The sequence below is a fragment of the Vicia villosa genome, linkage group LG7 (genome assembly GCF_029867415.1).
Source record: "Vicia villosa cultivar HV-30 ecotype Madison, WI linkage group LG7, Vvil1.0, whole genome shotgun sequence".
Taxonomy (NCBI): Eukaryota; Viridiplantae; Streptophyta; class Magnoliopsida; order Fabales; family Fabaceae; genus Vicia; species Vicia villosa.
Genome location: NC_081186.1, coordinates 23,322,076 through 23,343,782, shown reverse-complemented (window position 1 = coordinate 23,343,782; position 21,707 = coordinate 23,322,076). Strand labels below are relative to the sequence as shown.

Genomic DNA, 21,707 nt, shown 5'->3' with positions numbered 1-21,707 from the left:
GTGTAATGATATCTTATGTAACAGACCTATAATATTTAGTGCAATGTTATCTATGTTTCCTTCATTTGATGTTGTTTGAAGTTATGTTGTTTGAACTTATATAGCTGTATATGTTTCCTTCGTTTGATGTTGTCAAAACAAGATACCCCCAAGTAGTCCAAAACAATAATTTCAATTGAATATGAAGAAATTTAAACAACATACTTTCTATTCAACCAAAACAAGAAACACTTTCCATTCAAACAGATCAAACAAGATACACATAAATTACACAAACTGATTCAACTACAAACAAGATACACTTCCTTAACCTAAATTACATATACTTATAAATTAGTGAAAAAAACATCCAAGATATAGCAAGTGCAACCATCATGTTATAGCTCCTCTTCTTCTCCATTGCAAGTTTTTTCTTCAATCTCATTGTCTACTCATAACTTGTGTGTACTCCCCAATTATCATTAACAGTCTCCTTCAAAATTTTCCTTCAGGACATCTCGTCATTTCAGAGCTTCTGCATTGAATCAACTCAGTCCTCTTGAATTTACCCAGCTCATCATCCCACAAGAACATACCACAACCAGTCTGCATAAATTGTTATCACATAAATTCAAAGAAAACAAAAGAAGAAATAACTATAAAATAAGAAGTTGATACAAACACTTACCAAAGAGTTTCTGCATTTCCAGAATTTTCGTTTAGGGTTATCAATGGTGTTTGGTACAAACATCTTCATTGCCTCGTTACAACCACAAGTGGGCAGAAATCGTCCAACTGAGTTTCCAACAGATGATAATTTGCTACCCATGATGATGATTTGCGTTTCTGTGTTAAGACTGGGCGACGAAAAATGGCAGGTGGCGAAGGGGGACGATGCGGCGAAGGAAAGGGAAAGAGGAACCCTAAAAATGGAGGCTTTAACGTGAAGAGGAACCCTGGGAGGCACATTGGAAATGCCATGCTGTACAAATTTGGAACAAAAATTCCACATTGAAAAATAAGGGAGAATCTTGGAAGAATCTGGATGCACAAGTGGCAAAGAGGGACTCTGGTGAAGGAATCTACATAAGTTAAGGGGGGATACAAAAAAATTTATAGGGGCTAAAACCTATTTTAAAGATAATACATGAATAATTTACAGGGGCTAAAAAAATTTTATTTTTTAATTTAAAATACAATAATTTTAAAGATAATACATGAATAATTAAAATATATATTATTGATGTGTTTCGATATTGGAAAATTGATACAATTTTGTTTTTAACAGTCCACACCAGTACAGATAATACACCAGTATGAGTAACACACCAGTACCAGTGCGAACGCACAAGTAACACACTAATACTGTGTAAACGCACGGGTAAGCAGACCAAATTCCAAGTGAACGCACAAGTAAGCAGACCAAATTCCATGTGAACGCACGGGTAACACAATAGTATCCATGCCGCACAGATTATTAAATTAAATACACATTTTTATGTTTTAAATCATAATCCAATTTTTAATAAATACAACATTAAACTTAATTCTTTTATATCATTTTCTTTTTGGACTTTTATGTAAAATTATATTTTTACTGATTTTCAACTAATTTTAATTTAAAATGTTTATTTGTCTCATTAGTTAAACTTTATAATTTCTTTTATTATTACAATTCTAAAAAAACATTTTTTTCTATTTTTCATAATTGTTTTTCTTTACGAATGATGTATTTAATAGTTTTTCTTAACAACGGAAATTTCTAATAAATTTATAGGATTATCTTACCGCCTATTTTTTTCTTTTTTCCAAATTTTTTTTATTTTTTTTAATTTATTTGAATTCTCGTGACAAATTAATAACATATCTACTACCAATATCAAAGTCCATGCGTCCGCACGAGTTTGCCACTAGTTATAGATAATATATCAATCAATTCAACGGTTCAATCGGTTCAGTTAACCCGTTCGGTTTGTTTAAAAATTTTAAAACATCCTTACCAAAGTAGTAGCAATTGTTAATTTTGGGAAAATCCGAAAAGTAATTTCGGGTCACATGCAAAAACAAGACATCAAACATCATAGGTTTATGAAGGGTTTTACGTCCATGGCGGCTACTGCTTCTCACCACTAACCCTTCCACACCCAGATCTTCCAAAACCTCTAATTTTCTCACCAAAATCAATTCTTTTTCTCATGTCCCAATTCTCCTACAACTGAATTTCCCATTCCTCTCTTTCATCACCAACAAAATGTGGTCCAAATTAGCCAAACGCGCTTCCTCAAATAAGTTCAGCTTATCCTCACAATCCACCTCAATTTCACGTTCTTCTACTTCCCACAGATTCTCTCACCATGACAATTTTCCCGAGAAAATCTTGCCCCAAACAAGGATTAACTCAAGGCAACAGTTTTTGTGTTTCAGTCAAGTTGGTATTTTTACTTCGGAAAACAATCTGGGTCGATCTGAATTTACGTTTTCTGAACACCCTTTTAGTTTTTCTTCAATTTCATTGAATCACATTAGAACTTACGGTAGTGTTGCAGAAGCTATTGAATCAACTGATACAGAAGATGACTGTTCAGGTTCTGGTTCAGGTTCAGAAGAAGTTCAGGAATTGTTAGAACAAATGGTGAAGGAAGAGAAGAAAAAGCCTCAAGAGATGAAAAAGAACAAGAACAATAGTTACAAGTATAAGATGCTTAGGAGGAGGCAGGTGAAGATTGAGACTGAGGCATGGGAGGAAGCGGCGAGAGAGTATCAGGAATTGTTGGAGGATATGCGCGAGCAGAAGCTTTCGCCGAATTTGCCTTACATGAAGTCGTTGTTTCTCGGTTGGTTTGAGCCTTTGAAGAATGCGATTGTGGCGGATCAAGAGCTTTGTAAGGATAGTAAGACTAGGTTGAGTCATTCGCCTTTTTTCAATGAGTTGCCTGCTGATATGATGGCTGTTATTACTATGCATAAGTTGATGGGGTTGTTGATGACTAATAGTAATGGGGTTGGGAGTGCTAGAGTTATTCAAGCTGCTTGTCAGATAGGGGAAGCAATTGAACATGAGGTAAAGTTTTATGCTTTTGTGTATAATGAGATGTGAGTGTGAATCGAATCGGAATTCCTCGTAGTAATCAGGATTCAAAATGAGATTTATATCAAATCCTAAATAGATACACTAGCGATTCGTAACGATTAGGTTTAGTGTATGTTTGGTTTAGATTTTGGAAGAGCCAAAATCAATTTTAGAGGTAATTCTAAAGGTGTAGAATTGATTTTGAGGTGTTTGGTTCTTCTAAAATTGATTCTACTTGAAGCTATAACTTGTAGCTTTTGAATTTAAAAGTGACTTTTACATTAAAATTTACTGTTCAACTCAATTTTTAAATAAAGTTATCCAAACATAAATCACTTTACATTCTACTCACTGTCAACTAGAATCAATTTTATAGGATCAATTCACTCAAAATCAATTTTTTCACCGTAAAACCAAACATATGCTAAATCAGTTGCTTGAGCTCAACATGCACCTTCTCTTCTATGCTTTTGTATTCAGTATAATACTTTTATGCTTTAATTTTCTATATGTTTCCTTTGTCATTTGTTTTAGTGTATATTTGGTTCTATGCCGATAAGACTTTGATTGAATTGATTTTGTAAAATTGATTTTAGTTAAGACTTAAAAGTGAGCGAGCTCTAGGTAAAAATAAAATGATTCATGTTTGGATACATTCACGTGAAAATGATTTGAACAATAAATTGAGGCAAAAGGTACTAATCCCAGCTTCAGGTTAGAATCAATTCTAGAAGTAAAATCAATTCTAATTGACAGCCCTCAGACATAGCAAAATCAATTTTAGTCTCGAGAATTTTTGTTGGCTCTCCCTAAAGTGAATCCAACACATGCAATATCATCTTTGGAGGCAAAAGGTGCAAATTCTAGTTTCAAGTTAGAATCAATTTTAGAAGCAAAATTAATTCTAGTCGACAAGCCTCAAACATACCAAAATCACTTTAAGTCTTTAGAATCACTTGAGGATAGTCCAAACCAGTGTTATCAAATATTCGCCATGGCGACGACGCCATGGTGTATATACATGACAGTTTTTGAGCTTGCCGCAATGGTAAATATCAGCTGATATTGTGGGTTTTTCCATCATAATCTGCTATAATGGCGCTGCAAAGTGTGCTGGTATGGCGGGATTTTGGCTTTCCACCATGGACCGCCATCCGCCATCGACAACACTGGTCCAAACATGCAAGTTTGGTAGTAAAAAGGGTAATTACTACTTACATGAATGGATGAATTCTAAACCCCTTTCTTCTGATTGAAACAAATGATATACCATCTAACTAAAATGGTTCATATGAATCTTACCGATGAATGATGATCTAATTCTAGTATGGTCAATTTGAATTTATGTTTAGTAATAATGCGGTCAATTCCAGGTTGTTTTACTGTTCAAGTTTGATGTTGTTAGCATGACATCACAATATTCAAGTGTTTATTAACTTAAACTCTACTCTCAAATGTGGATTAGGGTAGGATATACCGATTCATGGAAAAGTCAAAGGCGAAGAAAACAACCACTGACAAATCTGATAGTGAATCTGTTCTTGAACCTGTAAAAATTGACAACCTGACAGCTGAAGAGAAAGAAAAACTTGATAAAGAGGAGAAAAGAATTAGGAAAAAAGTTGCTAATTTAATAAAAAAGCAGAAGAAGCAACAAGCAATGGGGATAGTTCGGGGAAGAGATCAAGCGAAACCTTGGGGACAGGAAGCTCAAGTAAAGGTTTGTAATCACTAGTATTTGTATTGTACTTGTACCTATGAACAAGAATGGTCATTCTCTTCGTGTTACAATAGTTCATGCATATTCCAGGTTGGCTCTCGTTTGATACAACTGTTAATAGAAACAGCATACCTACAACCGCCTGCCAATCAATTTGGAGATGGTGGTCCTCCAGATATTTACCCTGCATTTAAGCACACCCTCAAGACGATTTCTGGTGATTCAGGGTTAGATTGATAATACACTTTCACGACCATTATATGTAAATTTAATTTAATTTTTCCTTCATTGAATAATAATGAACACTCTTTACTTGACTAGCAATGGAAGTAGGAGATATGGCGTTATTGAATGTGACCCTATGATACAGAAGGGCCTTGAAAAGACTGTAAGTGACCTACCTATTATCCTCTATGAATTGTTTGTACTTAAATTCATGTTCACATTTCTTTTAGTATGTTGTTAGACAAATCTTATGGCTTTATTCTTCTAGGTTTGGTTGTTACTGTTGTTCTCTAGAATGTTCTAAATAGCGGTTTGTTCAGATTCCATTACCCAAGATTGCTACAGCGCTACTATAGCCTTTATTTGACGATATTTTGTATTAAATAGTGTGTTGCCAAACAATAGCGATAGACGTTGTCTAACAACATTTCTATACATTCAAGCAAAAGTTTTGCTTTCTTATGCCTATATTCATGAGACTGATGTTAACATCAAAATGTGTTTATCAGGCCAGGCACATGGTTATCCCCTACATGCCAATGTTGGTTCCACCGAATCACTGGACAGGGTATGTCACATATTCAAATATTTTCCTATTCAATTTATTTTAAAATTTGAATTTTTTCTATGTTAGCTAAGTTCTGTTGACTTGTATAATGCTTTAACGTTTGATAGCAATCTTTGAATCATGAAAGTATGTTCAAACATATACTTTGCTGTTCCGAGGTTTTACCAAGTTAAATTTCTAATCGGATCGTATTGGCATACAAATTCTACGAATGAGTTGTGGCCGAGTTCTGCTATTTTGTTCAAAATTGTTATTTTTCCCATAAATATTGCAATGTTATTGTAGGTATGACAAAGGAGCATACTTGTTTTTGCCATCATATGTAATGAGAATACATGGAGCCAAGCAGCAACGTGAAGCGGTAAAAAGGGCTCCCAAGAATCAACTTGACCCTATTTTTGAGGTTGAATTTTTTATAATGTTTGTACATTTGTATCTCAGTTCACAGTCTCAAGTTTATACTTGAAATTAATTCTGGAATTGTTATGCTTAGGCACTTAATACTCTTGGTGATACCAAATGGAGGGTAAACAAAAGTGTACTCAGCGTGATCGATCAAATATGGGCTAACGGAGGCCGTCTGGCTGACTTGGTGGACCGCGATGATGTGAGTACCAAACAACTTGTTTTTATGTTATTTATTGAATTTCCACCTTCCCTCATAACTTAAGCCCATTCTACTGAAAAAAGTGATCTTCAACTAAAGTAGCTTTCCTTTCATCTCATACACTGAACTTTTGAAAAAAATGTTGCATGCTTTTTATCTAGGTCATTTCCAAGTTTAGTTCTCTTTTCTTTTTGCCCCTTCCGGTTCCATTAATATATCCATTTCCAATTGTGTTTTGATTGACTGTCCTTTTTGTTTAAAGCTTCTCCTCCCAGAGGAACCAGACACAGAAGATGAAGCAGAAATCCGAAAATGGAAGTGGAAAGTTAAAACCGTAAAAAAGGATAATAATGAGAGACATTCACAACGATGTGATATAGAACTTAAACTGGCTGTAAGAAGCCTTCTAATCCGAAATATACAGTTATATCAAACGGTTTCCAAAAGAGGTTGCATATATTATTTTTGCATTGACTTTTTTTGCTGTAGGTTGCACGAAAGATGAAAGAAGAAGAAGGCTTCTACTATCCTCACAATCTTGATTTCCGAGGGCGTGCTTATCCAATGCACCCATATTTGAACCATCTTGGTTCTGATCTATGTCGAGGCATACTTGAGTTTGCAGAGGGACGCCCTCTGGGGAAGTCAGGCTTACAATGGTTGAAAATACATCTGGCAAATTTGTATGCTGGTGGTGTGGACAAATTAAGTTATGATGGTCGAATAGCATTTACCGAGGGCCACCTGGATGATATTTTCGATTCTGCAGACAGACCTCTTGAAGGAAAGCGGTGGTGGTTGCAAGCAGAGGATCCTTTTCAGTGCTTGGCAGCATGTATCAATCTTTCTGAAGCATTGAGAAGCCCTACTCCCGAGTCTACCCTTTCTTATATGCCTGTACACCAGGTACTTCTTGCTGTAATTTTAAACATTTGTTTGGGAATACACACCGTTTTTAATTGAAATTTTTCATCTAGATAGGAGAACAATTAAATCATTTTTTGTAGCACTAGAGGTGTTAGCAAGAGGGTGAAAAAATCCTTTTAATTTGAATTATATCTGGATGACACGTTCATATGGATGAAACATCATGCTCATTGAATAATGAGAACTTTTTGCGAACATAGAGAGGAGGTAAACAGAAACAAGTAAAAACACTTAACTTTCGTTCATGATTGATTGAGAACAACAGAGATCTATTCTCCCGAGCTTCTCCTTAACAAATGATACTCCATTTACAATATGACTATCAAATTACAAGCTAACCCTCCTCCTTACACCCTCTACACCCTCTGGTCACTATTATAAGCAAAAAGTCACATTTTAGATCCATTAAATAACTGATGTGTTTGGTCTACAGATATACCATATACACATCAATTATTCAATTAACCTACCTATAAAGTGAATATTTGCTTATAATAGTGACCGGAGAGTGTACTTATTTTCTCTATTTGTAATCCCTTTTAATTTACTAAATAACTAACCTCACTAATCGCAACTACCTTAACCCCTCTTTATCATCTTACTCGAGGTTTCATATAATCTAGGAATATGTAATTAAACCAAGCTGAGACGAACACTAGCTGGTTTTTGCCTGTCTTATGTATTGTATTGTCGCAAGCCGGTTTAAAATTTTAATGGAAATGAAATACCCGGTCTTAAAGCTAGGCTTATGTATTGTATACTTGAGCGTATCCCAAAATAGTATTGTTCTGTTTTTTTCTAGTCACTCTCCATGACACGTGTTTGATGAAGTTGAGACTTGAAGGCATTGAGCGCGACCCATGCTTTAGTATTTCTTTCCTCATTTTAATTTTTTTTTCTTTTTCATACTTACTAGGATGGTTCATGCAATGGCTTACAACACTACGCAGCACTTGGTAGGGACAAGGTAATATTTCTCTCTATTTTTTTCCTGAGTTTTGGATTGCCTTGTGTTTTATCTGGGCGGTGGGAGTTCTGAGTTTGATAAAAATATTTAGTTGGAAATTGGAATGTCTTCTATGTAATGAACAAGTATCGTTTTTCATTCATAAAACCTATATGCTCGAAAATATGAGGGAATTTATGCAATTTCTGCTTGAAAAAATTGTATTCTTATTCTCTATCTCTCTATTCTGCGTTATCTTAATTTGCTGCAATTTTTTTCTGTTTAAAGTTGGGAGCTGCTGCAGTCAATCTAGTTGGTGGAGACCAGCCTGCTGATGTTTACTCAGGAATTGCCGCCAGGTAGTTATCACAGTGCAAGCTGACACCTGTTTTATTTTATGGCAGGAGATTATAAAATTGTTAATCAAATGAAGAAAGTTTAATCAGTACAATATACACTATTAATGTATATTCCAAAAACTTTCTATAAATAGGTGTTTGCACTTTGTATTTATCTTATCACAATACTGTTTTGATGTCGTTAAATTTGGTATTGTGATGCAGAGTACTTGAAATCATGAAAGCAGATGCACTGAAAGATCCCAGAACTTTTCCACATGCATTGCATGCTAGGCGTTTGATCAGCCAGGTTTCTTTTTCACTTTCTAGTTTCAAAATATTAATTCTTTAATTTATGTTTTGTTGTTGAATACTTAACAAAATAAACCTAGAGGACTTTTTAGAGCTATGGTAAATAATTGTGTGTCAACCCTAGTTTTATTATTATATCGACTAAATTATTCATAACTTACAACATTAGGTGGACCGAAAGTTGGTGAAGCAGACAGTGATGACATCGGTGTATGGAGTGACTTATGTTGGGGCCAGGGACCAGATTAAGAGGAGGCTTAAGGAGCGTTGTGCGATTGAGGATGATTCCGAGCTGTTTGCTGCTGCCTGCTATGCTGCAAAAGTAAGGGAATTTGATATATGAAGTCGAATGTGAACTTTTCTAAATATTTTATTATTTTACTTATTATTCACGTATTTTTAGACCACTCTCACTGCCTTAGAAGAGATGTTCGAGGCTGCAAGAAGTATTATGAATTGGCTAGGTGAATGTGCAAAGGTATGAATAATTTTCTATTAAATGACATTGCAAATATGATGTTTAGATGTTGAACATGCTTTAACCTGTAAGGAATATCGGTATATGTAATGGTTGAATTTTGAAAATGGAATAGGTGATAGCTTGCACGAACCAAGCAGTGCGATGGGTTACTCCCCTTGGACTTCCCGTAGTACAACCTTATCGAGAAATAGGAAGACATCTGGTAATTGTCCTAACAGTAGCCTAGTTTTTTTCCTTTCCTTAGTTTGTTTCGTTTTGAATTTCTACAAGGCAAACAATCCAGACGTGGTTTGCAAAATCATTTACGACACTAATATAGAAAATTGGATTTGGTGCAGATCAAGACATCCCTTCAGGTATTGACATTACAGCGGGAGACGGACAAGGTAATGGTAAAAAGGCAGAGAACAGCTTTCCCCCCAAATTTTGTTCACTCTCTTGATGGCTCTCATATGATGATGACTGCTGTAGCTTGTAAAGAAGCAGGGATGAACTTTGCAGGTGCGCACTGATTTATACAACACACACATTCATCATATATGGGTTTTGTGTTCTTTTTTGTATTAGGAATTCAAATTTTGTATATCAATGTTTAATTGCAGGGGTTCATGATTCTTATTGGACACATGCGTGCGATGTTGATGAAATGAACAGGATACTGAGGGAAAAGTTTGTTGAACTCTACGATGCTCCGATCTTGGAAAATGTAAAGTATCTTTCATGTAGTTGAATTCTACAAGATTTTGGAACTTGTTTTATATAGTATTGCTTATCGCTAAACTTGTCATTGGATACCAAATGCTAGTTGACCGTTTATCAAAGTTCCTTGTTGAATCTTAATGCAGTTGTTGGAGAATTTCGAGAAGACTTTTCCCGCATTGAAGTTTCCTCCTTTACCAGAACGAGGAGACTTCGATCTTCAAGAAGTTTTGAAGTCTCCATATTTTTTCAACTAGACTATACACAAATCTCATGTAGCATATCTAGTACCATCTCAACATATACCAGTGGAGTCAAGCCTAATGTAGTGAAATTTGTAAGATATCTACTTTTGCACGAAATCGCAAAATCTCCAAGAACTGACATTACAACAAATCAGTGTTCAAAGCAAGATTTCTGAGGCCGAACGAAGGCACTATAAATGATATGAGACGAAATCTTGTCATTGAAAAGAAAGAGGGCTCTGCATATGTCACTACAAGTTGATTTTGCAAAGTAAGAAGGTTCAGCTTATACAGCAACCAATCTGTTTTTGTCCATGGTTGGTGCACAACACATACTAATAAAAAAAAGATGGAAGCACTGGTGGTATTTATATAAGGTGATTTTCTCAGAGATTAGTGGACAATAGCTTTTGTAAAAAGCAGCCAAAATTGGGTTTTGCTTTTTGTATACATTGTATTTTATTTCATTCTTTTTGGTTTCTTGAGAGGGAAATGGAAGCATCTGTAGCATTTTTTTTTGTCATGGTTAACTGTAATAGTTGTTCTCAAACTTGTTTCATTATTTGAAATAACATATATTGAATGTAAATAATATCAATAAAAACGTTGTTACATGAAGTTGTCATATTGTGTACTGTCTTTTTGTTTCAGTATTGTCTGTCATTTTTACTGGTTTGGACTTTGAACAGTATATGTTTGATGGTTACAAGAAAATGTGACAAAAAATTGTAAATTTGTCCAAATCAGATGGTACAAAAAAATTAGTGGAATATGATGTAATGCATTCCATGATTCCATTCTTTTTTAATCAATCCAAAAAATAAAACATAAACTCTCAACAAAATGAATTCACTCTCGTTCATGAATTACATTATTGGAATTACATTATTGATAAGTGTTTTGAGAAATAAGTTACATTTCATGTGCAATATAAGTGTCTATATATCACATAACTCTCCATTTGTACTTTAATTTTCTTTCTACACTTCTTTGCTACTCCTTTGCTACGAGAGCCTGGGAAATTATCTCTCAAAAAGTTCTTCAAGCCATCTTAAGAGACATGCTCTCATTCACTTGTTTGAATTGATATGCTGAAAACTTGGACAGTGTCATCACTCATTAAAATTAATGCTGGATCTTCATAGGCCAAGCAAAGTTTCTGTCTAAATTTGAATTACTTTGGTGTTTTCTGAACAAAGCTTCAGCATTGCTGTATATAGCCACAACATTTGAGAAGACGGCCAGAATAATCATGACAATTGATAAAATCTTGTCCTTCTTACTTGCAATGCTATGTGGATCCCTGAAACAGCAGTATTTAAGGTTAGAAGGGAAAAAAACATAATGTGATCGGTCTTCCAAATAAGCACAAGTTCAGGCCATATATATTGTTCTGATGTAGGAGCCTTAACACATCCTCCCACGCCAAGAACTGGACATCTGGAGCATGACCCGATAGCAAAAACATGATAGCATGTGATCTACCGGATCTTGAACAAGACTCTTGATACTATATTTAGAGTTGTGGTTGGGGCTAACTCATCCCTGCAATACTAGCTTTTAGGATGAAGATTTCGCCCACTTATAAACACGTGTTCAACCCATATATTATCCGATGTAGGACTCTTAACAATCAGTACTAATAACATTGGTAAATTAGAAAACACACCTCAGAGCAATTGCGGCCGGGAAAATAAACCCGAGACAAACAGTAGCAGTTGCACCAGTGAATTGGAAAACATCCCAAATGCTAGGTACAAAATTTGCAGCCACATAGAGCAAAGTAATGAGTCCAGTAGTGATCAATGAAAATCTACAATTATCTGATTCCAGTGATGTGGCTGAGGGAAAGACAAGATCATCCAAATTGAATCGAAGCGAAAAGAAGATAACTGGGAAAACAAGCATGAGATGAAGAGCATAGCTGATCCGAACGATGTCGTTGAGCAGATGGCTATAAGGGATGCCGAGATCGGCATCAAAGTTGGCCAGTACATCATCGAGAGTCGACTCACCAAATAGTAGAAATCCGAATAAAGCTGTAAGAATGTATATACTTGAACAAAGAACCAGTGATGCAGATATAACTGGTTGTATTGGTGAAGAGTCTCCTAGTTCATTGTCTATTGTATGCACTGCAAAAGACTATACTTTAGTGAAACTCATATACTGTTCAAATTTCTTAGATTTACAGTTTGTAATATCAAATATCATAGTAAACCTCCAGGGGTTGGCCTAGTGTTGAAGACTTGGGTCCTGAGAGAGTGTGTTTCTCTCAAGATCTCTGTGTTGGGCCAAGTCCATATAGAGTTTTGCTTTGGTTTTAAACAGGGCTCCCGTTTAGAAAAACTAATGATAAGTTTGTATGTTATATTTAGCTTATTTTCATAAGCAATTCGGGGTAGCTTATGAGAGATACCAATTTTTGAAGTTTAACAATAAGAGGACTGATTGAAATAGATTACCATTGTAATGACAAACAAATGCTGTCACAAGAACCGGAGCTGCTGTGAAGAGATTCCAAATAGATGACATATCAGTAATATTAGGAAGCAACCTAGGACTCTCTATACTTCCATTGAACAGTTTAACAATCGTGATTCCCGCAGTTATGACTAGAAAAACAATTGCCAGAGCCACTGCTAAACCCGAAGTATATCGCAAAGAATCTGCAGGCATAAAATGAAACAAAAAAACTAAATGGTTATTCACAATAATGCTACGCACGCTAAAAATATTAAATGAAACAAATTGTACCTATTCTCTTAAAGAATCCTAATGGAGCAAATACTACAATGGTTGTCACGAAAAGAACAAAAGTCCGCCCGGTCGACCAGTGTTCGCCAAACCATCCTTCCAGTACACCGAAATGATGAATTCCAGATGAAGATGTTCCAGACAGTACATCCCCTGCAAATCAAGTAGTCTAAAGCATTCAATTCAACTCATCGAATTTTCATGACATATGACACCATAGAAAAACCCTATTGAAGTTTCTAAGCATAATTACTCATTAGCAAAACCAAATTTGAATCCAATACTAGCATACACCAAATTTCTAACTTATCATACTAGCATCCCAACACTTTCAATAAGGGCTTATGTGGTAAATTCCAGAATCATAGCACTTATTAGGATTCGAACCTGAGATTTTGAGAAACGCACACTCTCAGGACCTAAGCCTAGACTTATAAACTTTGAAATTATACACATTAAATTCCTATAATGTATAAAATTACAAATGTTAATGGACAAAAGATGATATAAATCTAAAGTTGAGTTACCAATAATGATGGTGTAGACAACAAGGATACCAAAATTGTTCAAAAGAACAGCAATCTGAAAAACCAATCTTCCAAGACTTCCAAAAGCAAACCCCATAACATCACCATAAGACTGAGCCTTAGCAACTCTGCTAAACCTCATGAGAATATCCAAAGAGGTATGAGTAAGCAAAGCAAGGAAGATGATGGAAACAATACCAATTGTTAGACCTAAGACTTTCATGGCTGCTGGTAAAGCCATGATTCCAGCACCGATTATGGTGGTTGATAAATTGAACACAGAACCAGTGAATGATGCTGATGATGATGATGATGATCCATTGTTTTTAGAATTGGATTTGGATCTATCATCATGTGGAATTTCAACTTCAATTTTGTCATCTGTTGTAGTTTGTAGTAATGGAGATTCATCTATAAGAAGTTCGCTTGTTCCTGTGGGATTGTTGGGTTTTCCCATATTGTTGCTTCTGTTGATATTACAACTGTCAATCATTTAATGCTTAATGTTTGTTTTCTCTCTCTTACCTGTCATATGATATATATCCACATGATAATACAAATCAATAGAAAGAAATATTGTTAATTGTGATACTAGTGTAATATTTAAATTCCACAAAATATAAAAATTTATATTAATGTTTGCGTTTGCAAAAAAAAATCCACAAAAAACGAGTTGGGGCAGAATAAATTTTAGAGGCTGCGGATCTAAAATTTTGTTCTGTTCCGAGAAAAAATACAGGAAGAACGAACATGATAAACGGACATGCTCGTTCTGATTAAGTCTATCTCGGAAAAGTACTAAAAAAATGAAACGAGATCAAGATTGTTGAGGATGTAGACCTAAAATAGTAGTTCGAAAAAAATGAGTGCGGGGCGAGCTCACCGACAATACATCTTTAAAATCCAAAAATTATAAAAATTTATGTTAATGTCCGCCAGGGCCGGTCCCGACTTTTAAGAGGCACATGGCAAACAAAAAAATAGACCTCTAACAAAAAACTGACTTTTTACTCGTCTCTAAAATAAAAAAGAATTCCGAAAACAAGATCAAAAAATAAAGTCTTGTTGTTTTTAACAACAACAAAATTTTCAACGTGGATAAGAAGTAATATGTAAATCATTAAAAAATTCAAAATCGCAATATGATTAATGTGGATATTTTAAGGGTTTTAATTGCTATAATTTTTAGGTAACAAACATTATTTCAAAGAAATAAAAATGGTGTTTTCTCTTACTTCATTTGCGAAAAATCAAATCATATAACTAAAAAAATTTAAGAGTAAGCCTAAATCATCTCTTGACCCTAATTTATTTATATGATCAGAAAAAACAATAAATGACTTTTAGCAGAAATAAAAATAAATTTGATTTCATCATAAAAATTTGATAATAAATAAGTTAATTGTATCATAAATTTAAAATTATTTAATTATAACTTATAAATAAGCTCTAAATATTATACTAAAATAAAATTATAGGAATTATATTAAATAACTATTAAAAGTAAAATTTGATTTAAAATTTCATTATATACAGATATCGCCTTAAAAGGAATTTGTAGAGGCGAGTAAAAATGAACAACCATATTTCAAGTATCTCATTTGATTGAGGATGACTCAAACCATGCAGAAGGAATTTGTTAAAATTAAGAGTAGTGATGGTTAAATTCATTTTTAAAAATATAAATATAGACTCATATAGTTGTAATGACAATAAATTGAGAAAAAATATAATTTTAATATATATATATATATATATATATATATATATATATATATATATATATATATATATATATATATATATATATATATATATATATATATATATATATATATATATAAAGATATTATTTTTCTCTCACATCAATAATCAATGTCAAATATATTTACATGTAATGTACCTAAGATTCTCATTAAAATTGGGTATACACTCACACACGTGAGTTTTTTCTTTTAATTTTGTTTTAAAAATTCTCATTATTTTTAAAAAAGATTTTCATCAAGATATTATTTCTTTTAAATTAAGAGATTCATATATATGCATATATATTTACATGTATTTGTACATAATATTTTTTTATATATGAAATAATATATCTAATCAATTATATATATTAACAAAATATTTTTTTCTCACATGAGTCATCAATTTCATATATATTTATATCCATAAATGTATCGCCAAATAATATATATGTATGCATTTGAAATAAAATATTCTGATACTTCGTAGTCTTGCTTAATACAATTTTGACGTGCGAGAAAAAAATTGTTATCAAATATCTTGTTATTGTTTCTTTTTCACAAGTCTATTCATCTAGTTCATCAAGTAAGTTTTCTTTTTCTATTATTTTAATTGTCTTTGACTACTTTTAGTTATAAGTTTTATGTTCTTATTAGATCATTTAAATGGTGAATTTGTTTATATTATTATATTATTTTTTGGTTTTTGTTTTTGGTTATGTTCTTATTAGAACATTGAAAATAGTTGTAGTACAGTTTTTTATTTTGCAAATATATGTATTTTTTATTTAAGATGAAAATAATTGTATATTTTCAGAGATCAAATGTATATTTAAACTTTATTCGAATATTTTACAGGATGGAAGAGACTATTTTGGATGATGAACTTGAATCAAATATTAACTTTTCTGAAGAGCCACAAATTAATATTGTTGCAGAAGAGAATATTGAGCCTTATGTAGGAATGGAATTTGATTCATTGGAAAAAGCTACAGATTTTTACAGATTATTTTCTAAAGCAAAAGGATTTGGAATTAGTACTCGATCAAGTAAGGCAAATTATTGCATTTTAGTATGTGTTAGGGAGGGTAAACTACCAGTGAAAAGTACGAATGATAATAACGTGGAAGTGAAGAAAAAATGTTCAACCATGCGCATGGGATGTCAAGCATCACTTACTATATCAAAAGAAAATAATAGCCACATGTGGACTGTAAAATCATATGACAATAATCACAATCATGTCATGGCTAGTCCCAAAAGTGTATCTTATTTGAGGTGTCATAAAAATATGAATAGTGCTGCAAAAAATCTTATTGAGAAGTTTAGTGAAGAAGGTCTGCCTACTGGAAAGGTTGCTTCAATGTTTAAGGAAAGTGATTTAGCTTTTTCTAATAGAGACTGTTGGAATCACATGAGAAATGTTCGAACGAATAATTTGGATATCGGAGATGCGCAAGCAGTTTTCAATTATTGCAAGCACAAGCAAGCTCAAAATTCTAATTTTTTCTATGCAATACAGTGTGACGATGAAGCTAGAATGGTAAAAAAAAATTGGGTTGATGCCAGATCAAGGTTAGCTTATCAACATTTTGGAGACGTTGTTACCTTTGACACTACTTATAAAACCAACAAATATAGTATGTCATTTGCCCCATTTACTGGGGTAAACCATCATCTCCAATCAATTTTATTTGGCTGTGCATTATTACAAGATGAATCAGAAATATCTTTTACATGGTTATTTGAAACTTGGCTTGAAGCAATGAATGGAAAAAAACCAATATCAATAATAACTGATCAAGACTTAGCTATTGGAGCTGCAGTGACTAAGGTATTTCCACAAACCCGCCATCGTTTATGTTTGTGGAACATAAGAAAGAAGTTTCCAGAAAAGCTTGCACATATATATCACAAAAAATCAAAGTTTAAGCATGAGCTAAAGAGATGCATTCGAGAATCACCAACCGTAAATGATTTTGAAGTTGATTGGCAGCAAATAATGGATACCTACAATTTACAAGAAAATGAATGGCTTCAACGGTTGTTTGAAATTCGAGAGTCATGGATACCCGTTTATAACAGAAAAACTTTTTTTGCCGGAATGAATACTACACAAAGAAGTGAGAGCATCAATTCTTTTTTTGACTCTTTTGTTAATTCAACCACAACATTACAAGAATTTGTGGTAACATTTGAAATGGCAGTTAATAATCGTTATGAAGCTGAAAAGAGAGAGGACTTTGAGTCTAAACATAAATCATGCATTTTGAGTATCAAATCGAAAATAGAGGGGCATGCGGCATCGATTTATACAAGAAATATGTTTGGAAAATTTCAACATGAACTTGCACTTGTTAGCCAATTTACAAAGCACAAGATTGAGAAAAATGACTCACAATATAGGTATCAAATATCCAATTGTTTTAAAGATCGAGACAAATTCATCGTTGATATAAATTTAGACTCAAAGGATGCTAATTGTACTTGTCAGCTTTTTGAATTTATGGGAATATTATGCAGGCACATTTTGACAATTTTTCAAACTAAAAATATACTTCAAATTCCTAGTCAATATATATTGCATAGCTGGACAAAAGAAGCTAATAGATGCATGGAGGTTAGTGTTATGGATTCTCATAATGATGAGGTGGATACTTTGAGAAGCATACACTTGAATCAACAATTTAGCAAATTTTCAAAATTTTCTAAACAATCAAAAGAAGCATATGGGTTTATTATGGTAGAGTTTGAGCGTATTTGTAATACTTTGGAAACAATGGGATTAAAATTCTCCAATGTAAATGATGCTCCGATAGATTTGCAACAACAAGATGTAGATGACACACATGATAATGTTTCGAATTTTATTATCCAAGACCCCAATGTGTCACAAAAAAAAGGTAGAAAGAGAAAAGATTCTGACAGTGTCCGTGTACAAGAAAGATATAAACGTGGTGTAGAATTGTCGATGGATAAGACACTAGTTAAAAGAAGGGCATGCAAATACTGTGGAGAATATGGTCACTATCAATCAACTTGCAAAAATAAAACAACTTGACATGTTCATTTTGTAAGAATTTGTATATAATTTTGTTTGATAAATTATTATAGAATTATAATACTACAAACATGATATTATAGTTATAATGCTTCATACTATTTTACAGGTCTTCATGCAAGGACTAAATCACATAACTCGTGTATACTTATCATGAAAGATGGAGAAAAGGAAGCTAGCAGATGGAGATCGAAGATATTTATAGTTATTATTATAGACATTATTTTATTTTCTAGTTTCAAGGAATTTTAAAATGATATCTCATCAGTACTATGACATTTTATTTGTTTTAAAATTTGAGAATGATTTCTTATATATATATATATATATATATATATATATATATATATATATATATATATATATATACTTTATTTTCAATTAAATTATTTTGTATTTATTATTTATATATATTTTAAATTTTTATGTAAATTTTATTCTTTAATTTTAATTAATAGAATGTAATTTAATTTAAATAAAATTGAAGAAAAAAAACAATGAGATATTTTTTAAAAATATAAAAGAATATCTTGATGAAAATATTTTGTACAATACATGTAAATGAATATATATATATATATATATATATATAAATATATATATATATAAATCTCTTAATTTAAAAAAATTAATATCTTAATGAAAATCTTTTTTAAAAAATTCAAAGAGAAAACTCATGTGTGTGAGTGTGTACCACATTTTGTTAATATATATAATTGATTAGATATATTATTTCATATATAAAAAAATATTATGTACAATACATATGAATAAATATGTATATATATGAATCTCTTAATTTAAAAGAAATAATATCTTGATGAAAATCTTTTTTAAAAATAATGAGAATTTTTTAAAGAAAATTAAAAGAAAAAACTCACGTGTGTGAGTGTGTACCCAATTTTAATGAGAATCTTAGGTACATTACATGTAAATATATTTATATTTGACATTGATTATTGATGTGAGAGAAAAATGATATCTTGGTAATATATATGGTATTGATTGGGAATATATATATATATATATATATATATATATATATATATATATATATATATATATATATATATATATATATATATATATATATATATATATATATATATATATATATATATATATATATATATATATATATATATATATATATAAAAGAAAAGGAAATATTATATTAAGGTGTTATTTTAATAGCCATTGGATTTTAAATAAATCAAAGGTTGTAAATGAGTGTAATAGTTGGTGTAATTAATTGGTGTAATTTGACCCTTCATATATATATATATATATATATATATATATATATATATATATATATATATATATATATATATATATATATATATATATATATATATATATATATATATATATATATATATATATATATATATATATATATATATAAACTGAAAATAATTATAAATAGAAATTCAGTTTTTAAATAATAATATTAAAAAATTCAAATGTTTTAAATATATAAACATAGAAATAAATGATTATTTTAGTTATTGTAACAAAAAATTCTTAATTTAAAACAATTTGTATACGAACTTGATATAATTAACTCTGACTATTTTTATTTAGGAGTTTGATAAAATTTAGCGGAATAAAAAGTACAAAAACGGAATGGAAAGTAAAAGAGATCAATATTAAGTAGAAAATTTTACTTGTATTTCAAAATGAACTAAGTGTTCAAAAAATTCAGTAATAAAATTATGTCACACGTATTGGTTGAAAAAATTTAAATTTAAATATTAGGTTGATTTTGTTTGATAACTTTATAAAATGTTGAATTGAGTCATTACTCATTATTATTAAAAAAAAAAAAGGAGAATCGATTCAGATTTTAAGATTAAATCTTTTTTTATTTTGTAACAAAATTTAGCCTATTATAAAGGAGAATTGAAATATGTCATTGTAACAGAAATTGTCTAACAAAAAGATTTAAGTAAACAAACTATCATTATTTAAAATTAAAAAAATAGCTCAATAGAACAAAATAAATTCATTGTAACAGGTTATCGAGATTTTTAGATCAAATCTTTTTTAAATTGCGATATAGGATAAGATATTATATGATTCAGTTTTTAATTTTAAATCTTCATAATCATTATAAATACACACTTGATCAACACTTAAAATCACAACATTTATCAACACATTACGGAACAAGAAAAGAAACCAATGTCCATGAAGAAGAACATTGCAGAGTTACAAAATTCAGAAGTCATGATGCAAAAGAAAGCTATGGCTATTGAGAAGATCAATGCATATATGCAAAAGTTGAAAACAATGGAAAAGAAATTTGATCCACTATCTCATTTTTCTTTGAATAGAGTGTTATCTCAAATTTCTCCAGAGTTTTATACTAAAGATGAGTTAGCACAAATAGAGAAAATCAGTCACATTGTGTGTCAAGAAGCAAATCTCTTTCTTATTTCACAAAGTAGAGTGAAAAGAGTAGAAGTTAATGACAAAAAAAGGTGTCGTTCAAGTAACGAAGATATCATGTCTGATGGAGGAAGAAGAGTGAAATCAAAGTCCACAATTAAGAGAAAACCAATAATTCGCAAGAAAGAAACTGTGCTATCACCGCCACCAGAATTGCCTAATCATGTTAATAACATGATCAAAGTGTTGAATGGTAGTGATATTAAATATATCATGTGCAAGGAATTGTATAAAACTGATCTCAACCCTAACAACAATCGTCTTTCAATGCCAATTTCACAAATCAAGTATGATTTTCTCACAGAAATAGAAAAAACATCCTTGAAAACAAGGGATCAAGAAGGAAAACCGTTTGGTTTAAAAGTGACTGTGCTAGATCCTTGTTTTAACGAGTTCTCACTGTCTTTGAAGAAGTGGGACATGACGAGTACTAGTATTTATAATCTTCATCCTGGTTGGACACCTGTTTTGTTGAAAAATAATTTTAAAGAGCATCAAAAACTTGACATTTGGTCATTTAGAGTTAACGGCAAGTTGCACCTTTTATTCAACGATAACGAGTCACAAGAAATTGAAAAAGGTAAAGAGCTGAAGAATTCAACTGCGGTTTCGAAAACGGAAGAATAATGAAGTGAAGATTGCTAAGAGTTAGGATTAATTTTTTATGCCCATAGGCTTGTGTCGAGTTATATGTATGCTTCGTTCAAGACTAATATGGTTGTTATTATCGTTTCTTTTGTTAGATTTCATATTCTTTAATAGAGTAAGCTTTCTGCTTTTTTTCAACCAAAACATATTACCATCAATGAATTTAATTTCTATGCTCTTTTTCATATGTAGTTAATCATAATTTTTAATTTTTAATTTAAAATTTAATTATAATATTTTCCATTTAAATTTGGGGCACATTAAGTGTTTTGTTAAAAAGCAGAAGAGTAGGGATTTAAAAACAATCATAAGTTATCGGATTTTGTAGTTATAAAAATGTGGATTGCTGAAAGAGGTCATCCATCACGTTAGTGGATAATTGATTTAAGAGACTATCT

General features: G+C 31.6%; 4 protein-coding genes across 4 annotated transcripts; 3 read left to right on the top strand and 1 right to left on the bottom strand.

Moving 5' to 3' along the window:
- The first annotated feature begins 2,001 nt into the window (after positions 1 to 2,001).
- Positions 2,002 to 10,824, top strand: LOC131620389 (DNA-directed RNA polymerase 1B, mitochondrial-like). Its single transcript, XM_058891456.1, has 18 exons — positions 2,002 to 3,040; positions 4,515 to 4,769; positions 4,860 to 4,996; positions 5,091 to 5,157; positions 5,504 to 5,562; positions 5,848 to 5,965; positions 6,056 to 6,169; positions 6,432 to 6,563; positions 6,659 to 7,075; positions 8,013 to 8,063; positions 8,331 to 8,401; positions 8,606 to 8,690; positions 8,862 to 9,014; positions 9,096 to 9,170; positions 9,286 to 9,375; positions 9,512 to 9,674; positions 9,776 to 9,879; positions 10,019 to 10,824. Exons 1-18 carry the CDS (start codon positions 2,231 to 2,233, stop codon positions 10,127 to 10,129), a joined length of 3,012 nt encoding a protein of 1,003 aa, XP_058747439.1. The 5' UTR covers positions 2,002 to 2,230; the 3' UTR covers positions 10,130 to 10,824.
- Positions 10,825 to 10,945: 121 nt separating this feature from the next.
- On the bottom strand, positions 10,946 to 13,915 carry LOC131620390 (amino acid transporter AVT6A-like). Its single transcript, XM_058891457.1, has 5 exons — positions 13,402 to 13,915; positions 12,875 to 13,027; positions 12,583 to 12,786; positions 11,787 to 12,252; positions 10,946 to 11,420 (listed from the first exon to the last, which is right to left on the bottom strand). The coding sequence occupies exons 1-5, from the start codon at positions 13,892 to 13,894 to the stop codon at positions 11,243 to 11,245; spliced, it is 1,494 nt and encodes a 497-aa protein (XP_058747440.1). The 5' UTR covers positions 13,895 to 13,915; the 3' UTR covers positions 10,946 to 11,242.
- A 2,090-nt stretch (positions 13,916 to 16,005) lies between these two features.
- Positions 16,006 to 18,207, top strand: LOC131618768 (protein FAR1-RELATED SEQUENCE 5-like). Its single transcript, XM_058889931.1, has one exon. The coding sequence runs from the start codon at positions 16,006 to 16,008 to the stop codon at positions 18,205 to 18,207; it is 2,202 nt and encodes a 733-aa protein (XP_058745914.1).
- Positions 18,208 to 20,394: 2,187 nt separating this feature from the next.
- LOC131618767 (putative B3 domain-containing protein At2g27410) lies at positions 20,395 to 21,288 on the top strand. The gene has a single exon (XM_058889930.1). The coding sequence runs from the start codon at positions 20,395 to 20,397 to the stop codon at positions 21,286 to 21,288; it is 894 nt and encodes a 297-aa protein (XP_058745913.1).
- The last annotated feature ends 419 nt before the right edge of the window (positions 21,289 to 21,707 follow it).

Excerpts from the sequence above, each read along its gene's own strand:
- LOC131618767 (XM_058889930.1), top strand. The coding sequence starts at position 20,395 with ATGTCCATGAAGAAGAACATTGCAGAGTTACAAAATTCAGAAGTCATG.
- LOC131618768 (XM_058889931.1), top strand. The coding sequence starts at position 16,006 with ATGGAAGAGACTATTTTGGATGATGAACTTGAATCAAATATTAACTTT.
- LOC131620390 (XM_058891457.1), bottom strand. The coding sequence starts at position 13,894 with ATGATTGACAGTTGTAATATCAACAGAAGCAACAATATGGGAAAACCC. Across the intron at positions 13,028-13,401 it reads TGTCTACACCATCATTATTG|GGGATGTACTGTCTGGAACA; the intron begins GTAACTCAACTT and ends CTTGATTTGCAG. Across the intron at positions 12,787-12,874 it reads AGGATTCTTTAAGAGAATAG|ATTCTTTGCGATATACTTCG; the intron begins GTACAATTTGTT and ends TTATGCCTGCAG.
- LOC131620389 (XM_058891456.1), top strand. The coding sequence starts at position 2,231 with ATGTGGTCCAAATTAGCCAAACGCGCTTCCTCAAATAAGTTCAGCTTA. Across the intron at positions 9,171-9,285 it reads GGCTAGGTGAATGTGCAAAG|GTGATAGCTTGCACGAACCA; the intron begins GTATGAATAATT and ends AAAATGGAATAG. Across the intron at positions 9,376-9,511 it reads GAGAAATAGGAAGACATCTG|ATCAAGACATCCCTTCAGGT; the intron begins GTAATTGTCCTA and ends GATTTGGTGCAG.